This window comes from Phascolarctos cinereus, unplaced genomic scaffold (assembly GCF_003287225.1).
Source record: "Phascolarctos cinereus isolate Bilbo 61053 unplaced genomic scaffold, phaCin_HiC Scaffold_4;HRSCAF=312, whole genome shotgun sequence".
Classification (NCBI taxonomy): Eukaryota; Metazoa; Chordata; class Mammalia; order Diprotodontia; family Phascolarctidae; genus Phascolarctos; species Phascolarctos cinereus.
In genome coordinates, this window is record NW_027555847.1 from 488,101,893 (window position 1) to 488,123,162 (window position 21,270).

Genomic DNA, 21,270 nt, shown 5'->3' on the forward strand with positions numbered 1-21,270 from the left:
TCCAAATCCTCCTCTCTCTTGAGCTTTGCTGTAACTATGGAAGGCACCACCATCTTCCCATGAACCCAGGCTTAAAACCTGGGTGTTATCCTTCGGTCCTCACTCACACTCACTGCCCAGATCCAGTCTGTTGCTATGTTTTGTTTTTTTTACCTTCACACCTCCTCCCATGCATCTTCTCCTCCCCACTTTACACAGCTTCCACCCTGGTGCAAGTCCTCACTTTCTGCAACAGCCTCCTGATTGGTCTCCCAATTTCAAATCTCTTCCCCAGGTCCAGTCCATCCTTCACTCAATTGCCAAAGTCATCATACTTACACATAGGGCTGAACAAGTTATCCTCCTTATGAAACTCCTTTGGATCACTATTACCACCAGGATCAAACAGAAAATCCTCTGTATGAATTTTAAAGCTCTTCATGACCTTCCTATCTTTCCTGTTTTTCTTCTTTTTTAAAAAAATACTGTATTCACCTCCATGTACCCAAGGCAGTTTAGGTGGCATGATGGCAAAAGCGCTGGACCTGGAGTCAGGAAGATCTGAATTCAAATCTGGCCTCAGATGCATAGTAGCTATGTGACTGTGGGAAAATCACTGATCCACTATTTGCCTCAGTTTCCTCATCTGTAAAATGGGGATCATACCATAACACCTACCTCCAGGGTTGTTGTGAGGATCAAATTAGATGATAATTGTAACTTGGTTAGCACAGTGCCTGGTACACAGTAAACACTCTATAAATGTTAGCTATCATTTTTATTACTTTGCTATCAAGGGAAACAGGTCTTCTTGCTGCTCCTAAGATGATACCTCCTCTCTCCAATCTGAGCCTTTTTCATTGGCTCAGCTCATGCCTGGAATGTTCTTCTTTCTTAAGCTTTGCTCAGTAAAATGTGAGCTCCTTGAGTGCAAGGACCATGTTTTTGCCCTTCTTTGTATCCCCAGTTATTTCACACAGTGCCTGATACATAGTAAGCATTTAATAAATGTTTACTGATGATAATGATACATTGTGCACATGATAATAATACACAGTGCCAGGTACTGTGCTTTGTGTTAGGGATAAAAAGGGCAAAAATGAAACTGTCCCTATCCTCAAGGAGCTTGCGTTCTATCTGACTAAATCTGATCCTATGATTGTTTTCATCATTTCGAACCTTGACCCAGCATAATTAAAAAGGGAGTTACTGGTTCAGTCTGAGGCTATTCTATGCAATAACAGAAAGACAAACTTTTCCCCTCATTGGGATCAACTGTATTTTTAGGGAATTATTGCCATGATGCAAAACCTTGCTTTTGAGAATGGGGGAAAGAAAATACATCCAACTCATGAGCAAATAATGAAATAATATCTGATCCTAGAGAGTCACTAAAGTTTATTAAATAAAGGGATGGCCTAGTTAGACATGTATTAGGAAATTCAGTTTGGCTGCTGTGTGGAGGATAGGTTAGGGAGGGGAGAGACTTGAAGTAGGGAAACCAGTCAGAAGCCCATTGCAACAGTACAAATAAGAGGTAAAGCCTGAAGTTGGGGACTATTTGAATAGATGGCAAAAAGTGTCATGGAGGTAGAAAAGGCAAGATCTGGCAACTGATGGATGTACGGGATGAGAGAGAGTTAAGGAGTCGAAAATGGCATTGAAGATGTTGGTCTGGGTGACACACAAATAATATGGTGCCCTTGACAAGAAGATTAATTTGCAGTAAAAAAAAAAAAAGTAATAGAATGAGAATGAAATAAAGAACATGACTCATCCATGTCTGTTTCTCCTGTGTAACCTGCTCAAACCTACCAAAATGGAAGGGGCAACAGGGGGTGGAGGGCATGATTAATCCTTATACTCACTCACTGGCCATTGCCTGGCACCTGCTGTAGCAATGAGGTCATGGGGGGAGGGTGGAATGCTGGGGGGAGGTGCAGATAGGTAGAAAATTTTACTTGGGCAATTGATGCAAGTGTCTATGTCATGTTTATGTTGGTTATCTTAATGTGTGGGTGTACCCATAATAGCCCAGTGGTAGGAGTGGATGAGTTGGGGAGTGTCAAGCAGTATTGTGAGTAGTGGGTGGTATAATTGTTTTGAAGACAAGTCCATGATTGCCTACTTGGGAAGGGCAGGATATGACCTACTTTTCTGCTCTCTGACTGGCTGATCACATGTCCTTGGGGTCATGTTACAGTTCTGAGGAGATGCATGGCCTCGGCTTTGGAAAGCACTGTCCTAGAGACAAGATGCCTAGAAGCAGGAATCAAGCATGTCAAATATTGGATCTAACAAGATCCCTGTCAAAATTCATGATGGGCCTTTGAGGTGACAGATCTTTCATCTCATGCAGGGATCCCTTCTACAAAACCAGGACAAGGGCTTCACCTTAGTTTGAATGAGTTCAATGACAAGAAACTCACTACCCTATAAACCACCCCATTCCATCTCAAGTAATCTCTGATTGTGTCTGATCCAAAGTGTTCCCTTGAAAGCAGAAAGGCAGGTGTGAAATAAATATTCTCAGTATACCTAACACACAGTGAGAAATTTTAGCCTAACTTGACAGAGTTAATGTTAAGATGACAGAGGAGTTTGTGGAAGGGGGTGCAACAATCGTTCTCTCAAATTCCTCTGAGACCACTGCCATTTAATGACCCACAGTGGTCATTTGCCAAGTGATTACCTAAAGAATTTGCAGTCCTACCCAAAGTATCTAAATTATTCCCAGGGAGTTTCATGAACTTGAGCAGAATTCCTGGGATATTTAACTTCTTTGTAAAATCAATTTGGATGGCATTTCCAAAATCCACCAGCCTTTTGAAGGTATCATTCTTCCCTAATACTAACCGCAGCTTACACCTTTACAATGCTTTAAGCTTTTATACAATGTGGTACATCCATTATATACAAGTACCTTACATACATATCTTATCTCACTTGAGCCTTGCAACAACTCTGTGGGGTAGGTGCTACTATTATCCCCATTTTACAGATGAGGAAACTGAGGCTGGAGAGGGTATCTTAGATATGTTCACACAGAGAGAGCCAGGGGAAGGACTTAAACACAAGTCTTTCCAACTCTAAGTCCAACATTCCACCCACCCACCCCAAACATCCTAAATTATATGGTATGGTTGATCAAGGCAAACATCCACTCCTTTCAACTGTTACTGTAACTATAAAGTTACTTCTTCAGTGAAATTATTTTATCTCAGGAACATGAAGGACTCTCAAACAAAGCATCATCCATCACAGCCAAGTCTTAGTTACCAAAGAAGAATTCTACCTGGATATTGAGAATTCGAGAGAAGTTTGAAAAGGCATCAGCTAAGTAGTCATGGGGTGTTTGATAGGTTCAGTCGTACCGATAACAAAAAGAAAGAATTGGCCTTTGTAGAATACTGTCTCTTTCTCCTTTGATTTCAGACATCCACACAAATTCACCAAAGTGAGCAGACAAAGGTTTCTCAGGAGAACTCCATACAGATAATGTACTGCTAGGGTAGTCACTTTCATAGGCACACGCAGAAACCGTTATATGCTCTACAGTACATCTTGGCTCTGAAAATACATCAGAGCCTTTTAGAATTGGAAAGGCAGAAGGGTTTGGGCTAGAGTACCTGGGTTCTCCTGCCCTTACTCATTTAGAGAAAAAAATACTAAGGTATCTTTCATGGTAACTGGGGATTCCATAGTGGGGAATGTCTGCTTAAATGCTTCCCCAAGAAGTAAGAGCTAAAACAGAGGGAACTGTATAGGTATTTTATATTCTCTACTGTAGCATTTATAAGGCTTATGTGTTTGAACTTTTAGGCTCTGTTAAATTAAGTATAACACAACAAATTAAATACCACTCCATTTGATTCACTACAAATATATCTTTCCAATTCAATTCTCCAAGGATATCTAAAGATAGTAAAGTGAAAAGGATTAGAATTTGGGATATATATAAAACCAATGGTGTTTCTCCATTTAAAATAGCTCAGAGAATTACAATAATTATTAATTTAAAAAGAAGCAGCCAAAGATCATGGAGATATATATATATATATATATATATATATATATAGATATAGATATAGATATAGATATAGATATATATATGTATGTATGTATGTATGTATGTATGTATGTATGTATGTATATATATATGTATGTATGTATGTATGTATGTATGTATGTATGTATGTATGTATGTATATATACCTGAACTCGATCAGCTTCCTAAAAAAGTCATGGGGTTTTTTTTGGGGGGGGGTGGTTTGAAGCTATAGGGATTTCCATTTTCCCTTTAATTTTCTTGCCATGTCCATCACTGCTGAATTCCATGTTGTTTTCCCATCTTCCTCAGAGACTTCAGTGCTTAGCTCACAGTCTTCCCCTCCACTTCATTTTTCACTAGAAGATCCAAGAATTTTAAAACATATGTTGGTAACCCTTCAAACTAACTGTCTCAAATCTCAACACAAGTGAAGCAAGGCTGTGGTATGGTAGAGACTATACCAACTCTGGGGTCAGAGCAGGTGTGTTTAAGTCCCTGCGAGATCCTCAGGAAGTCACTTAATGTCGCTGAACCACAGTTTCTTCATCTATAAAATGAAAGGGCTGAACTAAATGATCTCTGAGGTCCCTTTCAGCTCTAAATTCTGTGATTCTATGATCCATGTCTAATCCACCCAATAGTAAAGCCATATTCTGTCTGACATAATTCAGAATGGTTTCATCCTCAAGATATTTTAACACTGAAATTCCTGTCTCTAACCACAAGTTTTTGTATTTATTTCCAAGATCAGAAACAACTCCCCAACCCCAAAATCAGTTTTTCTCCTTGACTATCCTATTTCCGTCAATTGCACTTTGTTATTCAGTTCAGTTACATGTGATTTTTTGTGACCCTATGGACCATAACTCCCCAGGCGCTTCAATCCTCCACTCTCTCTCAAAGTCTGTCCAAATTCATGTTCATTGTTTCCATTACTCTAACCACCTGTCTCATCCTCTGCTGTTCCCTTTTCCTTTTGCCTTCAATCTTCTCAATCTTCAATCTTCTGAAGAGTCCCGTCTTCTCATTAGGAGGCCACAGTATTTAAGCTTCAGCTTCAATATTTGACCTTCCAAGGAACATCCTCAATTAATTTTATTGACTGATTTGATCTCCTTGCTGTGTAAGAGACTCTCAGAAGTCTTCTCCAACGATGCAATTTGAAAGTGCTGATTCTATGACACTCTGCTCTCCTTATAGTCCAACTCCTACAACCATACATTTACTACTGGAAAAAACTATAGCTTTGACCATATAGACATATGTCAGTAAAGTGATGTCTCTACTTTTTAGTATGCTGTCCGGATTTGCCATAGCTTTCCTTCCAAGAGCAAGCATCTTTTAATTTCATGGCTACAGTCACCATCTGTAGTGATCTTTGAACCCAAGAATATAAAATTTGACACTGCTTCCATTTCTTCTTTCTCTATTTTCCAGGAAATGATGGGACCAGTTGTGATGATCTTAGTTTTTGTTTTTATTTTTTTACATTAAGCTTCAAGTCGGCTTTTACACTCTCCTCTTTCACCTTCATCAAGAGACTTCTTAATTCCTCTTCACTTTGTGCCATTAGAGTAGTATCACTGAATATCTGCTAGCTGCCCAGTTAATGGCACCACCATTTTCCAAGTCACTGTAACTAAAAAGCTTACCATATTTTTTGTCTCTTTTTTATTCTTGCATGCTACCTCCTTTCACACTTTCCTGTCCTCAGCAATTCAATCTATTGCTAGGTCCATCTGGTTCATGATGTAGTGGTAAACTGGGAAGGTATATGAGGGGAAAGCTGACTTAGTATTTTATATATAAAAAAAGTAGATAAGGAAATGAAATTTTCTGTGTGCATGTGTGTTTGAATTCCTTTTCACCTAGAGATGTTCCAGAAATACAGCTTTCCTTATTACCTTTAAAATTATTTAAATGGATTGTACAGTTCTTACTTTTCAGAAAACATATAAATAAATGCTTGGTTTTTAAAAAATGTATGCCCTAGCTTTTGAAAGATTCAGTAAGGTAGCCAGTTCTGTCCCTGTATCTCCCATCCCTTACCTCTCAGGGTATTATTTTCTAAGCATACACACACACACACACACACACACACACACACACACACACACACACACACACTCCATTTCATTGTCTGTTGCCCACATCTGTGCAGTGGTTACCACTTACTCATAGTATGGTTGGGGATTTCCATTTTGGCTCCTGACAACTGTCATTATGGCATGAATTCAAGGTTTAACAGAAATTTACATTTTCCATTCCCTGTTGCATCACATTAATAAAGAACTCAAAATCAAAATAAGCACCCTGGAGACAGCGGTGACGTGACCCAGGGATGCTGGACTACTGCTGTGAAGAGGACAGGAGTGGAAGGCTGCTATAGCAGTACCATAGCTTGGCTCCATTCTTTTGCCTTGTCATGTGCAACAACCCAACCACCTTCTCTCCCTGCCCCACCACTCTGTTACCATGGAGACTAAATTATACCAGTAGATCTTGTTCTGAAGGGTACACAATACTAAGCAAGGAGACTCTCAAGCTGGGGTGAAATGCTTATTTTGAAACTGCTATTTTCAACCTAAGTATTCCTCAAAATATGAATTCATGAAGGTAGCATACATTGGTCTAACTGAACAGTAATTACCTCATTACTGCATTATGAAGCTGGAAGTCAGTTGGCTGCTTTTGTAAGTGGATAAAGGAATAAAAATCAAGCTGGAACACTCCCTCTGGCAATGATCACAATACCCTTATGTGCTCTGTGTACACATCTGAATCAAGCAAAACCTTAGGTGTTTCTCAAGATGAGGTGGTGGAAATTTTGCCTCCAAGGATCTCTATTTTACCATACAAGGCAGCAAGTAGAATACGGAAAGGTAAGGGGTTGTTTGAAAGATCCTCCTTAAAACTTTAGGGTCATCATATGGATTTAGGGTATACTCCATGTTCCATTTTCTGTCATTAAATATCATGGCAGTGTGTAGTATTGTAAATAGTCCTGGATTCATATCAGAAAAACAGAGTTCTAGTTCCATCTTTGTTACTGTCTAGCTACGTGACTTGGGGTACACCACCCTTCTGGACTTCGATGCCCTTGTCTATAAATGAGGTTTTGACTTGATGATCACTAGAGTTTTTCTCAGTTCTCAAATTCTATAAATCTATGAAGTATGAATATAAATGAAGGAGGCCAGTTTCACAGATGGTGTGTGAAACCAATCATCGTATAGACTTTTAACATGTCATGGTCACCATCACCAAGGTCACCAAGAATCCTTCCCTCTTTCTTCCATGAATTTCTGAGTAAGTTTCATTATTTTAGACAAAAAAAATCAATGAACATGGGAATTTACAGATAGGAAAGTTAATTTGCTGATAGGAAAGTTTACCATGCTTCCTTAACTCACACTCCAAACAGGCAGTCACATATTATTTTTACATGTTATACAGCCTTTAGTCTAGAGAGGTAGGGTAGTATAGTGGATAGAATGCTAGACTTGAAGGCTTCAGTTCAAATTTCATCATTGATATTGTGTGACCCTAGACAAGTCATTCAATTTCTATTTATTTCAAACAATTCCTAAAGACTTATTAATGAAGTCATTGTTGAGTTGTAATTTATTTACATCAGTGAAGTCAAACTCAAATAGAAATGAGGCCATTAAACCACACATAAGGATCCTTGTGTCCCCATAGACTTAGAAAACCACAAAATAACATTATCTATGTTCTATTATATTTTCATTTTTGTGAAATATTTCCCAATTACATTTTAATCTAGTTTGGTCTTCTGAACTGGGGAGTGTTGCTGGACACAATGCTTGCAGGCTGTGTGTTTGACACCTCTGATCTACATGACTTTGGGGGATTCCCACACCATCCATTCCCCCCATTGATGACATTATAGCTCCTCTGAGCATTCACCTAAAACATCTAGGTAGAACGCTAGGAACTTTTAAAGTTTACCTCATGAAATACAAGTGTTTGTTCCTAGTTGATATTCCACTTCCATATTTCCACAGACGTTTTTGTCTTGCTCTCAAATCCATAAACTTCTCTGACAATGTGGTATAATGGAAAAAGGACTGAATATGGAGAGAGCACTGACATTTATGTGTTTTCTGAATTGCACCTAGTAGTACCTTTTGTCAAATGAATTTATAACCTTACCTCACTCAACCTCTCTAAGCCTCAGTTTTCTCATTTGAAAACTGGGGATGATGATATTTACAAAACCTCTATCATTTCACAGGGTTGGTAGAATTAAATAAAACAGTATGTTGCAATTGCTTTGTAATCACGATATAAATGTCAGATATTACTATTTTTACAATTGGCATCAGTTTAGGCAGGAGAAAAGAAAGACATGTCTTTTAATCTGTTACTTTGGGCAACAAACCTGACACACGGGAAAAGATTGAACAGTGAGGGAAAACTAAAACCCACTGGTGAGGGAACTTACGGATCAAAGGCTGCAAGCAGGAAGTTGAGCAGTAAGCTGATAGACTGTTCCACGTGGATCTGGTGGGTGGTCGGCATCCTTTTGTTGAGCTGGTAGAAGATGGTTGAAAGCACAGCCTCCAGACGGGCCACATTTAGTTCTATATTTGGGTCTAGGCTGTTCAAGGCATTTTCCCTCAGAGCTTCAATGACATTCCAAATGTCCACCAGATGTACTGTATGTAATCAAAGGAGATTCATCAAATTCATGAAAAAAACCCCAATTTTTTAGAAAATATTTACCAAATTTTCCAACTGTGGTAGGTTCCTTCAGGGATCAAGTTCCTTACTTCCTTAGTGTTATTCCACAGCATCCTGTTAAAGAACACAGGATGTGTTCTTTCTCTCTCAAGCTCTCATTTTCACTCCTATTCCTTCCAGAGTCTGGGGTTTGTCTCTCTTCTTAGGGCCAATGGCATGTCAGATAACTGGTGATGTCTAAAGATGGAATGGGACCAGTGGAAGTGTTTATGCTAGGGCTAAGTGAACACTTGTTCAGGATATTGTTGAGGGGACTCTTACATAGGTTATGAAGTTGGGATCAGAAGACCTTTAAGCTCCCTTCTTGTTTGATACTCATTAATGCTAACACCTTCCTTCTGTTAATTATCTCTAATTTATTCTGTATGCAACAGAGCAGCCAGTGTAAAGATTTGTTTTATAGCTAAAACAGGGTTTTTTAATCTAGGGAACCATCTTGGGGTTAGTAAGTCAATAAACATTTATTAAGCATTTATATGTGCTTGGGACTGTGTTAAGGGCTGATGATACAAAGAAAGGCAAAAGACAGTTCCTGGACTAAAAGAGCTCCTAGTCTATTGGGGGAGACAACATGCAGACAACTATGGAAAACAGGATACATTGGAAATACAGGATAAACTGGAGATAGTCAACAGAGGGAGGGGCAGCTAGGTGGCATATTGGATACAGTCCTGGGCCTGGATTCAGGAAGACCCCCTTTGTGAGTTTGAATCCAGCCTCAGGCACTTACTAGCTGTGTGAACCTGGGCAAGTAACTTAACCATTTTGCCTCAGTTTCCTCATCTGTAAAATGAGCTGGAGAAGGAAATGGCAAACCACTCCAGTATCTCTGCTAAGAAGACCCCAAATAGAGGCATGAAACGACTGAACAACAACAACAACAGAGAAAAGGTGCTGGAATTAAAAGGGTTAGGAAAATGTTTGTAGAAGATGGGAATTTAGGTGGCACTTGAAGAAGCCAGAGAAATCTAGGGGTGGAGATGAGGAAGGGAGAGGCATGAGGGACAGCCAGTGAAAATGCCAAGAGTTGGAGGATGGACTGTCTTGTCTGAGGAGCTGCAATAAATATCTGGAGGCCAATGTGACTGTATTATAGAGTATGTGGTGTTGGGGGCAGAGGAGATTGAGAAGGAACAGTCAAATGGGTAGAAGTAAAACTAGAAGAGAGTAATGTCCTGAAAACCTAGAGAGAAGGTTTCAAGGACAGGGTGATCGACATGTCAAAAGCTGTAGAGAAGTCAAGAAAGAAGATGATTAAGAAAAGATCATTAGATTTGCTAGTTAAGAGATTATTAGGCATTGTCAATAAAGTAGTTTTAGTTGAAAGACCAAGTTAGAAGCCAGACTGTAGAGAGTTAAGAAGAAAGTAAAAAGAAAGGAAGTGAAGATTTCTATTGCAAATGGCCTTCTCAAGGAATTTAGCCACAAAAGTAGCTAGAAGGAACCCATGATCAAGTGAGGGTTTTTTGAGGATGGGGAAGACATGGCCATGTTTGTAAGCAGTGGAGAAGCAGTCATTATATAGGGAGAGATTGAAGATAAGACAATGGAGATGACAGAGGAGGGTGATCTTCTGGAGAAGATGGGATGGAATGAGATCACTTGTGCATGTAGAAGGGTCTGTATTGGCAAGGAGAAGGGCCATCTCTTCATATAAGACAGGGCTGAAGGACATAGGTGACAAGGCATCTGAGTGATGTGAGATAAGGAGAGAGGAGAAAGTTTTTGGTAAATGACCTCAATTTTTTTGGTAAAATATGAGGCAAGGTTCTCAGCTGAAAGGGTGAGGGGAGGAAATGCCATGACAAATTTGAGAAGGGTTAAAAAGATTTGGAAAAGGTTTAGGGTGAGTGGGACGGTGAGTTTATTAGGGAGGTGTAAAAGGATTTCCTTGCAGCATTGACGGCCCAATTGAGGTTATATAACATACATTTGTATCGGATGAATCATCATGGATTTGTGATTTTATTCACCTTTGTTCAATATCATAGATGTAGAAATGAAGGCAACAGATGGTGGGAATGATGCAAAACTAAGGCTTGGCAAGGGCGAGATGAGTGATACAATATGGGGGCTAAGGGCTCTGGAAAAGAGGTCAGTGAAAAGTTGAATTCGTTTGCCAATGGGTGAAGACGGAGAAAAGAGGAAAGTGTAGCTGGTGCAAGGGTGAATACGTAGGAGTACTAAGGGAGAAGCTGAAGGATTGGAAGTCATGGTGTGGACTCTTTCTTCCTGACTCTGAAGTTAGCTTTTCTATTGTGAGTACTATTATCTTCATTTTACAGATAAATTATCTGAGGCTCAGAGGGGTAAAATAACCTACCAATGGTCACAAGCTAGTGAGTGTCAGAGGTAGATGTCCAACTTTGGTCTTCCTGACTCCAGGTCTGGCAAAAAATTCACTATGTTATATTCTTTCTCTTGGATTTATCTTCTAATTAATCTACAACTAGATACCTTCAAATTGTGGCCTTATGTATCCAATACCTAAATTAGTAAACATCTTCATGGGAATTATTTCTAAATGGGAGTTGTTCAAGGAGTTCATGAATCAATTCAATGAGCTTACTGTGAGATGAGTCAATGACTGGAACTTCTAAGAGTCCATACCAATCCTCAGAGGATAATATATTGAGAGTTCCACACCTATTAACGACTTATAAAGAAAACAAAATACAACTGATAAAGTGTTTGACTGTGGTTAGTTCCAGGATAAAGTAGTTGGCCTACATGTTTGATTGGGTAGACTTTGGTGGAAAGAATAACCAATTTTGTGAAGGCCAATAAAAGTGAGGTGATTAGACTGCATGTCCTTTTGCCTTTCTTTAGGAGTGCAAGAGAGCTAAAAGATAACTTAAATATGGGAAAAGGGGAGAGAAACCTTTGTATGAGCACAGTCTCTCTTCCTCCATACTGCAAACCCTACCCCTAAGTGGCTACCTTAGCAAGAAGTACATGGAAATTGCATGTCCTTATCCTCTTGGCTCAAAAAGGAAATTCATAAAATTGGACTTTTCCAGTTCAAGAGATGGTGGTAGCTAGGAAAGTGGTAGAGTATGGAGAGTTACTGCTGAGGCACATGCCACCTTTTGATAGAGGACAACGTGTTCTTACACATGGCCCACAACAGCAATTTAAGACAATGCAATTATTGAACTCTTTCTTCCTAGTTCAAGTAGAAGTGGTTTCTAAACTTTTTCTGTGTCTTCTGCTGGCCTTCATGTTTTGTTTGTGGCTTCCACAAAACTCCCCCAAAATTCCCACTTAATTTCTTATGCTAACCTGTCTACGATATATTGAAACCATGCTAGAGAAAGTTGTGATGTAGAGGGATAACTGTAATTACATATTATGCAAGGTGCCCAAAAAGTCTTAGTAAAGTCAATTAATAAATATTTATTAAACTCCTACTATATACCAGACATTGTGCCATATTGGGAATATAAAGAAAGGCAAAAAGATAGTCCCCTTTCTCAAGGAACTCATCACTTTTTAATGGAGGTGTCAATGTGTAAACAACTATGGAAAACAAGCTATATACAGGATAAATTGGAGATAATCAACAGAGGTAAGGTACTAAAATGGAAGGACTGAGGGATGGCTTCTTGTAGAAGGGGAGATTTTAGCTGGGACTTGAAGGAAACCAGGGAAGCCAGTAGGCAGAGATGAAGGGATAGAACACTCCAGGCATGGAGGCAGGCAGTGAAAATGCCTGGAGTCAGGAGATGGAATGTCTTGTTCAAGAAATGGCAAAGAGGCCAGTGTTCCTGAATCATAGAGTACATGGTGGCAGGGGAGTAGGGCTATAAGGGGGTAAGCTTACTAGAAAGGTAGGGGGCTAGGTTAATGAATGGCTTTGAAAGCCAAAGGATTTTATACTTGATCCTGGAGAGAGATGGAGCCCCTGAGGTCTTCAGAGTAGAGTTTCTCTGTTTCTGGCAGTGTATCTATCAGGGTGAAAGTCCTGTTTATCAGAAGCTTAGGTACCATATCAGGTAATGGGGAATGGCTCTCTTCTTCTTCTCCCTTTAGGCCGTTGAGCCCTGGAAAGTGGGCTTGGGGTTTTGGTCTGTATCATGTGATGGAGTCGGTGTCCACCCACCCACCCACCTTCATTCTAGAACTGTGGCCATAATAAACTTGAAGGCAGGATACCAGGTCAAATGCTGCTGTATGCCCAGCCCAAGGAGGGGGTTGGGGGCAAGGGGTGGTTTATATTTGGAACTTGGTGAGACCAAGTTATATAGGAAACTTCAAACTCTGAACTAAGTCCCCTTCCCCTCCCTAGGGAAAGAGGTGATATAAAGAAGGATTATGCTCTCTTTCTCCCTCTTTCTTATTGGGGGAGGAGTGTTTGTATGTATATTCTTACTATACATCTGAAGTAAATATTCCTTTGTAAAAGTTAATCTTTTAAGTGATTAAACAGAACTGAGGTTTAGGGGACCCTTAAAACTGAGGGAACACACAAAGTGGGGGCTTCAGCCAATAGCAGCAACTATACATTCCCAAACACCCTTACTGCACTGAAAAACCTTGAGGAAAGAACAAAATTAACATACCTGACTCTCAGGCAGTGGGGGGTCAGTAGTCATTGGTATATACACATATACATATATTTACTTTTGTTGATGTTGAGGTCACATTACACAACTGAACTATAATTTGGTTATTTTCCTTTTCAAATTGAACCAAAGTAATTACTTGTAAAGTCAGTAGGAGGTAAATTACTCCTACTTCAATATGTTATGTAACATTTCATATACTTTTGTTAAACTTTATCAAGGTGACAATCTAGCACTCAAAACAAAGACATTTAAGTTGCAATATTTAACAAGATACTTATATCTTTTTTAAACAAATAAGGTTATATGTTTTTTAAATTTTAAACTATTTTGGTATAATGTGATTTTAAAAAATACAAACCAACTAGCCCAGCCAGGTTAGCTCAATAAAATATCAGTCTTTCCACCATATCATATTTCCTTTCTCCTTATTTTTTTTTGGTTGCTTTTTTGACGAGGCAATTGGGGTTAAGTGACTTGCCCAGGGTCACACAGCTAGTGTGAATCATGTGTCTGAGACCGGATTTGAACTCAGGTCATCCTAACTCCAGGACCGGTGCTCTATCCACTGTGCCACCTAGCTGCCCCTCTTTACTTTTTAAAAAATGTTTACTTGTACACTGGAAAAGATGAATTTTACCATTTTGTTCTCCTCCATGGACAACCTCCTTTCCCATCCTACCATTTCTCAATTTAGAAAGATCTTTCAAAAAAGTGAGCAAATGCTTCCTATCTCTGCAGAAAAAAAAACCTGGTTTCTCACTCCCATATTCTTGGGTGAATCCTGGTACTTAAGATAATTTTGCCTGTCCAATAGTGTGAATTTCTTAAGTCCCTTTCATCAAATATAGATTTCTTCGATGTTTCTCTCTGAGCCTAGAAATATATTGAGTGAGGATGGTATTATGTGGGGATGATTGCTAGGTGCCCATGTCATAGCTAACTTGACTTCAGTAGTTCAGGTTTGATACTGATACTGACTATTGCAAATATTGTCAAGAAAATGAGTTAGCGATTGTGCATGGCCTATTGTGACCTATTTGTAAAACTTTTCAGAAAAAGATTATCTGAATACAACATCTCAAATCCTTTGGACCTTTTAATTTTATTCCTTGTTTAATATGATATCTTCTAGTTTTAATATCTTAAACAAGGCTATCTTTACGGTTTATTTTTTTCAGTAAGTAGTTAATTTTTTAAAAAAGTCTGATTTTAAAATGATTGATTTTTCTTTAACCTATCTAATTCGGAGGTATTCTCAAACATTTTCTCATCCATCTCCTGAATCATTTCACTTCTGATCCTTAGATCAGTAGGGATTCTTTAAAAAGATAACTCATACAATGAAGTAGTAAATATATATTTTGACCTTGAACACTCCCTCCTCTGCCTCCACATCCCTTATGATTAATCTTGTTTTGTGTCTTGCCCTTCTTATCTAATAATGGGAGGGCTATGAACCTGTAAACTTGTGTTCTACCTCACTCACTTTATTAAAACTCTTTTGATTTAATTTGCTTTAGTTCTTTCAAATTCCCTTGTTTTCCCCCTCTTATTTGCCTGCCTCTCATCACTGTACTATCATTTCAGGAAGTCAGACTGGCTTAAAGACAAGCATTCCATTATCAGAATACACCCTCCAAAGCAGCTTTACCTATTGTACCTTTTTTTTGGGGGGGAGTGGTTGTGGTTGGGGACTTGACCTGTGATTTCATTGGTGTAGGGAATTCCCAGTGAGTAAAGTCCCTCTACCAATCTAGATCAGGAACTTACTGTGCAAAGATTGTCTTAGAGAGTTGCCTGAGGGTGCTGAGAGGTTGATGACTTTTCCAGGGTCTGTCACTCAACTAGTATACTCAGAGATGGGACTTGAACCCAGGTCTTCCTAACTCCAAGGCTGGCTTGCTGTCTACTGTCTCACACTGTTTTTTATCTGCTGTCATACTGCCTAGAAAAAACAACAACAACTATGCTATTGGTAAAGAAAAAGTAATGTTCCTCAAAGTCCTCCTCAGTGTTCAATTATCTCTCTTATTTTGGGAGGATAACAAAAAATACTAATGAGTTTTAGTATTGAAACAAAGAAATAAAAAAAAATCACAATAAGAAATGAAGCATTTCCTATGTTCCATAATATTATGTATGTATTAAGAAAGACAAGATGTATGTAAAATCAGGAATCTTTCAACTCCCAAGAATTGGGATAGCTCAAACAACTTCAAATTCCTATTCCATATTGGACAAGTTCACAGTAATAATAACAACAACAACAACAATTAGCATTTATATACTGCTTTAAGGTTTGCAAAGTGCTTTACAAATATTATCTCACTTTATTCTACCAACAACTCTGAGAAGTAGGTGCTATCGTTATTCCCAGTTTATAGGAGACTGAGGCAGAGGTTGACTTGACTAGGCTTTATCAAAAAAGCAAAGAAACAAGCAAAAAATCCTTCAGGGGACAGGGAAATTGGCCTTTTAAAAATCCTATCTTCAAAATATGTTTTGTTTTTGGACTTGCCATGAGGCCAGAGAGATCCCATTTTTTGTTTTGTTTTTGGACTTGCCATGAGGCCAGAGAGATCCCATTTTTTTTTTGGTCTTTCTTAGCACATTGCTTGCACATAATAAGCACTTAAACAACGCTTGTTGACTGACTGACTGAGAATCCAGGAGAATTTTGAGGTCAACCTTGGTGCTCTAAAATCATAGGACTCCTTTTTGGTTTGGAGTTTACAAGGAAACACATTAAAAACTCTACTTATATTGCTGTCATCAATATCCCTGACATCATAGGAGGCCTCTGAATTAGTCATGACCTGAATGAAGTGGAACCTACTGGACCTGTATCTGTCAATCTCCAGCTCCCCAAGGTAAAAGGGATGCCTATAAACAATGAGGAAGGAAGGTCATTCAACCTGCTATTCTTTATAAAGCTATGAACAGAAGACAAATCAATGGTGACAGTTTTCTAAATATGTATAGTGAAAGAGCTAAGTATTCTCAATTAGCTGTGAAAAAAATAAATTGCCTCTGCAATCTCAGTATAAGGAAAAAAAAACCCTACGTCAGTCTAAATGGGAGATGAGTCTGACTGATAAAAACATTTTTACAGTAAGGCAATAAGATTGAGTTCAAGTGCATAGAATAATAACATATAGACCAATTATATGTTAATATGTGCTGACAGGTCCTTGCATTTGATTTATTGGATTAATTGTTTCACAGAATTTCAGGGTGAGAAAGGACCCAACTCATTTTCTCCCAGGTCTACATATTTAGCACCAGTTTTTCCCTGAGCTTCAGTCCCATATAATTAATTGCCTACTGGACATTTCAATTTGGATGTCCCAAAGACATGTCAAACTCAACATGCCCAACATTGAACTCACTGTCTTCTCCCTGCTCCCTCCTACAGAGCTCCCCACTTCCAAACTTTCCTATTTCTGTCAAAGGCATCACAATCTTTCCTGCCTCTTAGGTTTATAACCTTGACATCATCCTCATTCTACATATCCAATCATGTGCCATATTTTGCCATTTCTACCTTCATATCCTTGACATATAGCCTCTTCTATTCACTCACACTGCTATCCACCACACTTCAGTTCTGACTCTTACCACCTCTTGCTTAGATTTTTGTAATAGCTTACTAATTGGTCTTCCTACCTCGTCTCTGCCTTACTGTTGTCCATTCTTCACTGATGCCAAAGTACTTTGGCATAGATCTGTGCATGTGATTCCCCTACCTTATCAATTCCAGTAGCTTTCTATTGCCTTTTAAAGTCCTATACAGCCTAACCCCAAACTATCTTTCCAGCCTTGTTGAACATTACTCCCTCTCCTGTACTCTGCAGTTCATTGAAAACTGCCTTCTTTCTGTCCCTCACACATAATGCCCTATCTGCCATCTCTATGCCTTTGTTTTGGCCACTCAATATGCCTGAAATGCATCCTCTCCTTACTTCTACACTGTAGAATCCTCCCCCTTCCTTGAAGATAGAGTTCAAGCAGCCTCATCTGCATGAAGTCTCTCCTGATCCCCCCAATTGCTAATGTCTTCCCTCCTTACCCAAACTACCTTGTAATTAACCACCATGTAATTCTTCATTTTATATTTGCACTGTATATATTAGAGGGCTTTAAAAGTCTCAGTGCAGTTTTAGTAGTTTTAGGTTGGTACGCAACCAAGAAGTTTCAATTTTCAAATATTGTGTGTGTGTGTATGTGTGTATATACATATATATATATATTTATATATATGTACCCACACATATACACACATACATGCATATACACACACATATATGGAGATACATATGTGTGTGTATACAATCTTGTCTCTTCCACTAGAATGTGTGGAGAGATTATTTCATTTTTTGTACTTTTATCCTCAATGCCTAGCATAGTACCTGACATGCAGTGTCCATTTAATACCTGGTAACTGACTGATTAATTGACTGTCCTCAGAGACTATCTATTCAAACTCACATCTGACCAAGAATTTGCTCTAAAATATACCTGAGAAATGCTTGTGTAGGCTCTGCTTGAAGATCTCAGGTAAGAGGGAATTATTCCCTACCAATACAGCTGATTCCACTTTTGCAATTTTAAGCATGACTTTTTGTAATCTCATTCTAAGTGGCCATTTGCATGATTTGGGAAGAATATTCCAAGTAGAAGTAAGCTTTACCTCATCTCCCATCTGAATTCCATTCATTGAGCAATAAATTATTTGTTTATCACCTATTCATTCTGTGTTCAGCACTCTTCAAGGTGCTCTAGGGGATATGAAACATTTGAAAAACATGGCATTTGACCTCAGCTACATGGTTGAATTACCAAAAATTCTGAATCAAGTGAAACTTGATTTAATGAAGTTTTCTCTATGTTTGATAATGCAAAGCATCAGGATCTCCTCTTTCTTTAGCATCAAAATAATACTGCACTGAATGCTTTGGTTTGTCATAGAAAAACAAAAGCACCGGGAAAATGAAAGTTTGGGCTTTCTTTCTGGTACCTTTTAGCATAAAATTGCATTTTAAAGGCCTGTAATAAAATTTACTTAGACCAACTAAGTCAGAAGATGAACAGAAGAAATAGAGTTGGCAGAATCAACCACTTACCACTAGATGGCAGTGGGTATATTTTACTAAACTGTACTCATCTTAATTCTACATTACACATCATATTGATATTGTCAGAATACACACCAACCACCCCCAGCCTCTGAGAAATCTGTACAATATGTCTATTTAAGTCCTAAAAGTAAAACACACACACACACACACACACACACACACACACATATACAAATAACACAATTTTGTCATCAAGTAATGCTTAATAGGAAACATGTCATGGGCAAGGAACATATATTCTTAAAAAATAATATTTGACCATTCATATGAATTTATCACCAAATAATGGTAGTATTTCTTGTAAACTTTAATTACTAATAAGACATAGTAGAACTTGGAGTCATCTTAAAACTAAGGCAGAGAGTTCAAGTCTACTTATAGAATGTTCCAAGTTGGAAGGGAACAGAGAGGTCAGAAATTCAACTTAACAACAAACCTTGCTTAAATTCCTAATCCATGCGTATAGAATGCTCAAGAAACAGTGCCTGGGCACCAGATGGAAAAGCAGGTGAGAAAGCTTGACTTCACCTGAGAAGTAGAAGCAGCCATAAGGGGTGGTTAATGAGCATCAGCCAGAGGAATCAGAACAGGGTAGTCAGAGAAAGGGCTTAGGACTCATAATTATCCCATACACTGGTATAAATGTGTGGAGAAACAGCTTTATGTGTATAGTGGGGAATGGGGAGTGGAATTAATGATTGTTAAACATTTTGAAAAGCTGTTCAACAGCGGTCTATTGAAAAGCTACTATTCACAGAGCTATATGATATGGAGGGGGCCAAAGTATGTCCAAGCCTTCAGAAACGGCATTATTACTGAAAAGAGAATACTCCCCACATATGACAAGTTGTAGAGCAGCAGAGGGGCAGCTAGGTGGTGCCATAGTACATAGAGCACTGGGCCTGAAGTTAGAAAGACTCAGCTTCCTGAGTTCAAATCTGGCCTCAGATACTTAATAGTTTTGTGACCCTGGGCAAGTCACTTAACCCTGTTTGCCTCAGTTTCCTCATCTGTAAAATGAACTGGAGAAGGAAATGGCAAACCACTCCAGTATCTTTGCCAAGAAAACTCCAAATGGGGTCACAAAGAGTCAGACACGGCTGAAATGACTCAACGACAACAAAAGTAAATTGCACAGATGTATTCTGCACAGTAACTAATCTTCTACACTGTCTTTTGAATGGAAGTTTTCAAATTTTATAGGTTGATAGACTATTTTTGTTCTTTACAATTCAATTAAAAAGGTTTATTTTCAGATTACCAAACTAGGTAAAGCAACTTTCTGCTTTCACATGTAGTGATCAGATAAAATCAATCTACCAACAAATAGAATATGAGGAAAGGTGTGAGGAGGGGAGAGATGGCTGAGACTTTATGTAACTCATGTGCCGACTCATTCAACATTCAGTGTAGGTTTTAAAAAATAATTGAAATTTATCTCAGCTGGTAAGTCACCTGACTTGGCTTATATTGTGTCTCTAAGGTCAGCTAAGTTCAAGTTGTACCTTATTAATAAACCAAGCAAGAATCATGCATTGAAATAGTAAAATATTTTATCAGGGCAGAATTGGAAAATGAAAGAAATTGGCAGAAAATGTATCATATCACTAAATGAATACAACCCATTCTCAAATGGACAAAACATCAGGTCTGATTTATGCCAGAGCACTCTAGGAAAACAGCTTCTCCAAGATTCATCTCTTTGAAATGGGAAAAGGTTTCTTTTTCTGTCTGGAACCAGAATGAGTAAAAGTGGCTTATATGCAGACATCCCTGGTATTACTGCTTGATGATTTCTCCTGCCAATATCATAGTATTCTAGCATGTCCCTGGTAACTTATCTCAGGAATACTCCAGGACACCTGGTTCCTAAATACCACCACTGCTATATCACATTACTATTGGGTCTTTCTACTTGTTCCTGAACTCCCAAAGGAAACCTCTATCTTCCCAGAAGTTTATTCTCACCAATCAGATTTTTACCTTAATTTCAAAAGCTCCCAGAGAAATGTTCCAATAAGACTCATGCCCTGTTGACTCAAAGTCTCATGGGAAATGTAGCCCCTTCCCACGTTGTGACTATTATCCATACCCCTTCTTTAATCTATAAGTAAAGAAAGGAAATGGGGAGGAAAAGCCTACAGTGGGAGAGCTTCCTAATTTTCCTACAACACTTATAACTTGAAAATGAGCTAAAATGGGCCATTGAGGGGAAACACTGAAATGGATAAAAGAAAAAGAGAAATAAACCACTCATCTTTGCCCCTAGATCCTCCCTAACTGGGGGAAGGCGACTTGCTCAGAACACTGCAAAACTGAGATATTCCTCTTAATCTCACATAAAGGATGCTCACATGATAAGCTCTACCAAGGGTTGTATCTGACAGTCTTCCATGTTGAAGACTTGCTCAGGACAATGCAAAATTGTGCTCTTCCTCTTTGTCCTTCCTAACGGGTGCTCATGGGATAGGGGTCTACAAAATGTTGGGTTTGAGAGTCTCCCATGTTGCAGGCTTTATTCTCCCAGCTTGGGGAGAAAGGAAGCAATGTGACCCAATATTTTACTTTAAAGAATAACATACCTTAAATTTCAAAATGTGAGGTAATGAAGCTGCCATCATGTAATGACTATTGTTGTTGAGTACCTAATATTCCACGTAATGCCGACACTAGCCATTGACTTAAAAGTCTTACATGATAGTGATATGAAAGCTGTCATGTAAACTGATTAATGTTTAACCATGGACATTATCTGCTAACAGACATC

The 21,270-nt window shown here is 38.7% G+C and overlaps 1 protein-coding gene across 20 annotated transcripts in view; it reads right to left on the bottom strand.

Moving 5' to 3' along the window:
- Positions 1–21,270, bottom strand: part of DTNA (dystrobrevin alpha) — a 484,963-nt gene that overhangs the window by 124,501 nt on the left and 339,192 nt on the right. For all 20 annotated transcript variants that reach the window (XM_078153434.1, XM_078153431.1, XM_078153432.1 and 17 more), the window contains one exon: positions 8,499–8,712. In XM_078153434.1, the coding sequence (XP_078009560.1) occupies positions 8,499–8,712 (214 nt within the window). The remainder of the gene's footprint in view (positions 1–8,498; positions 8,713–21,270) is intronic.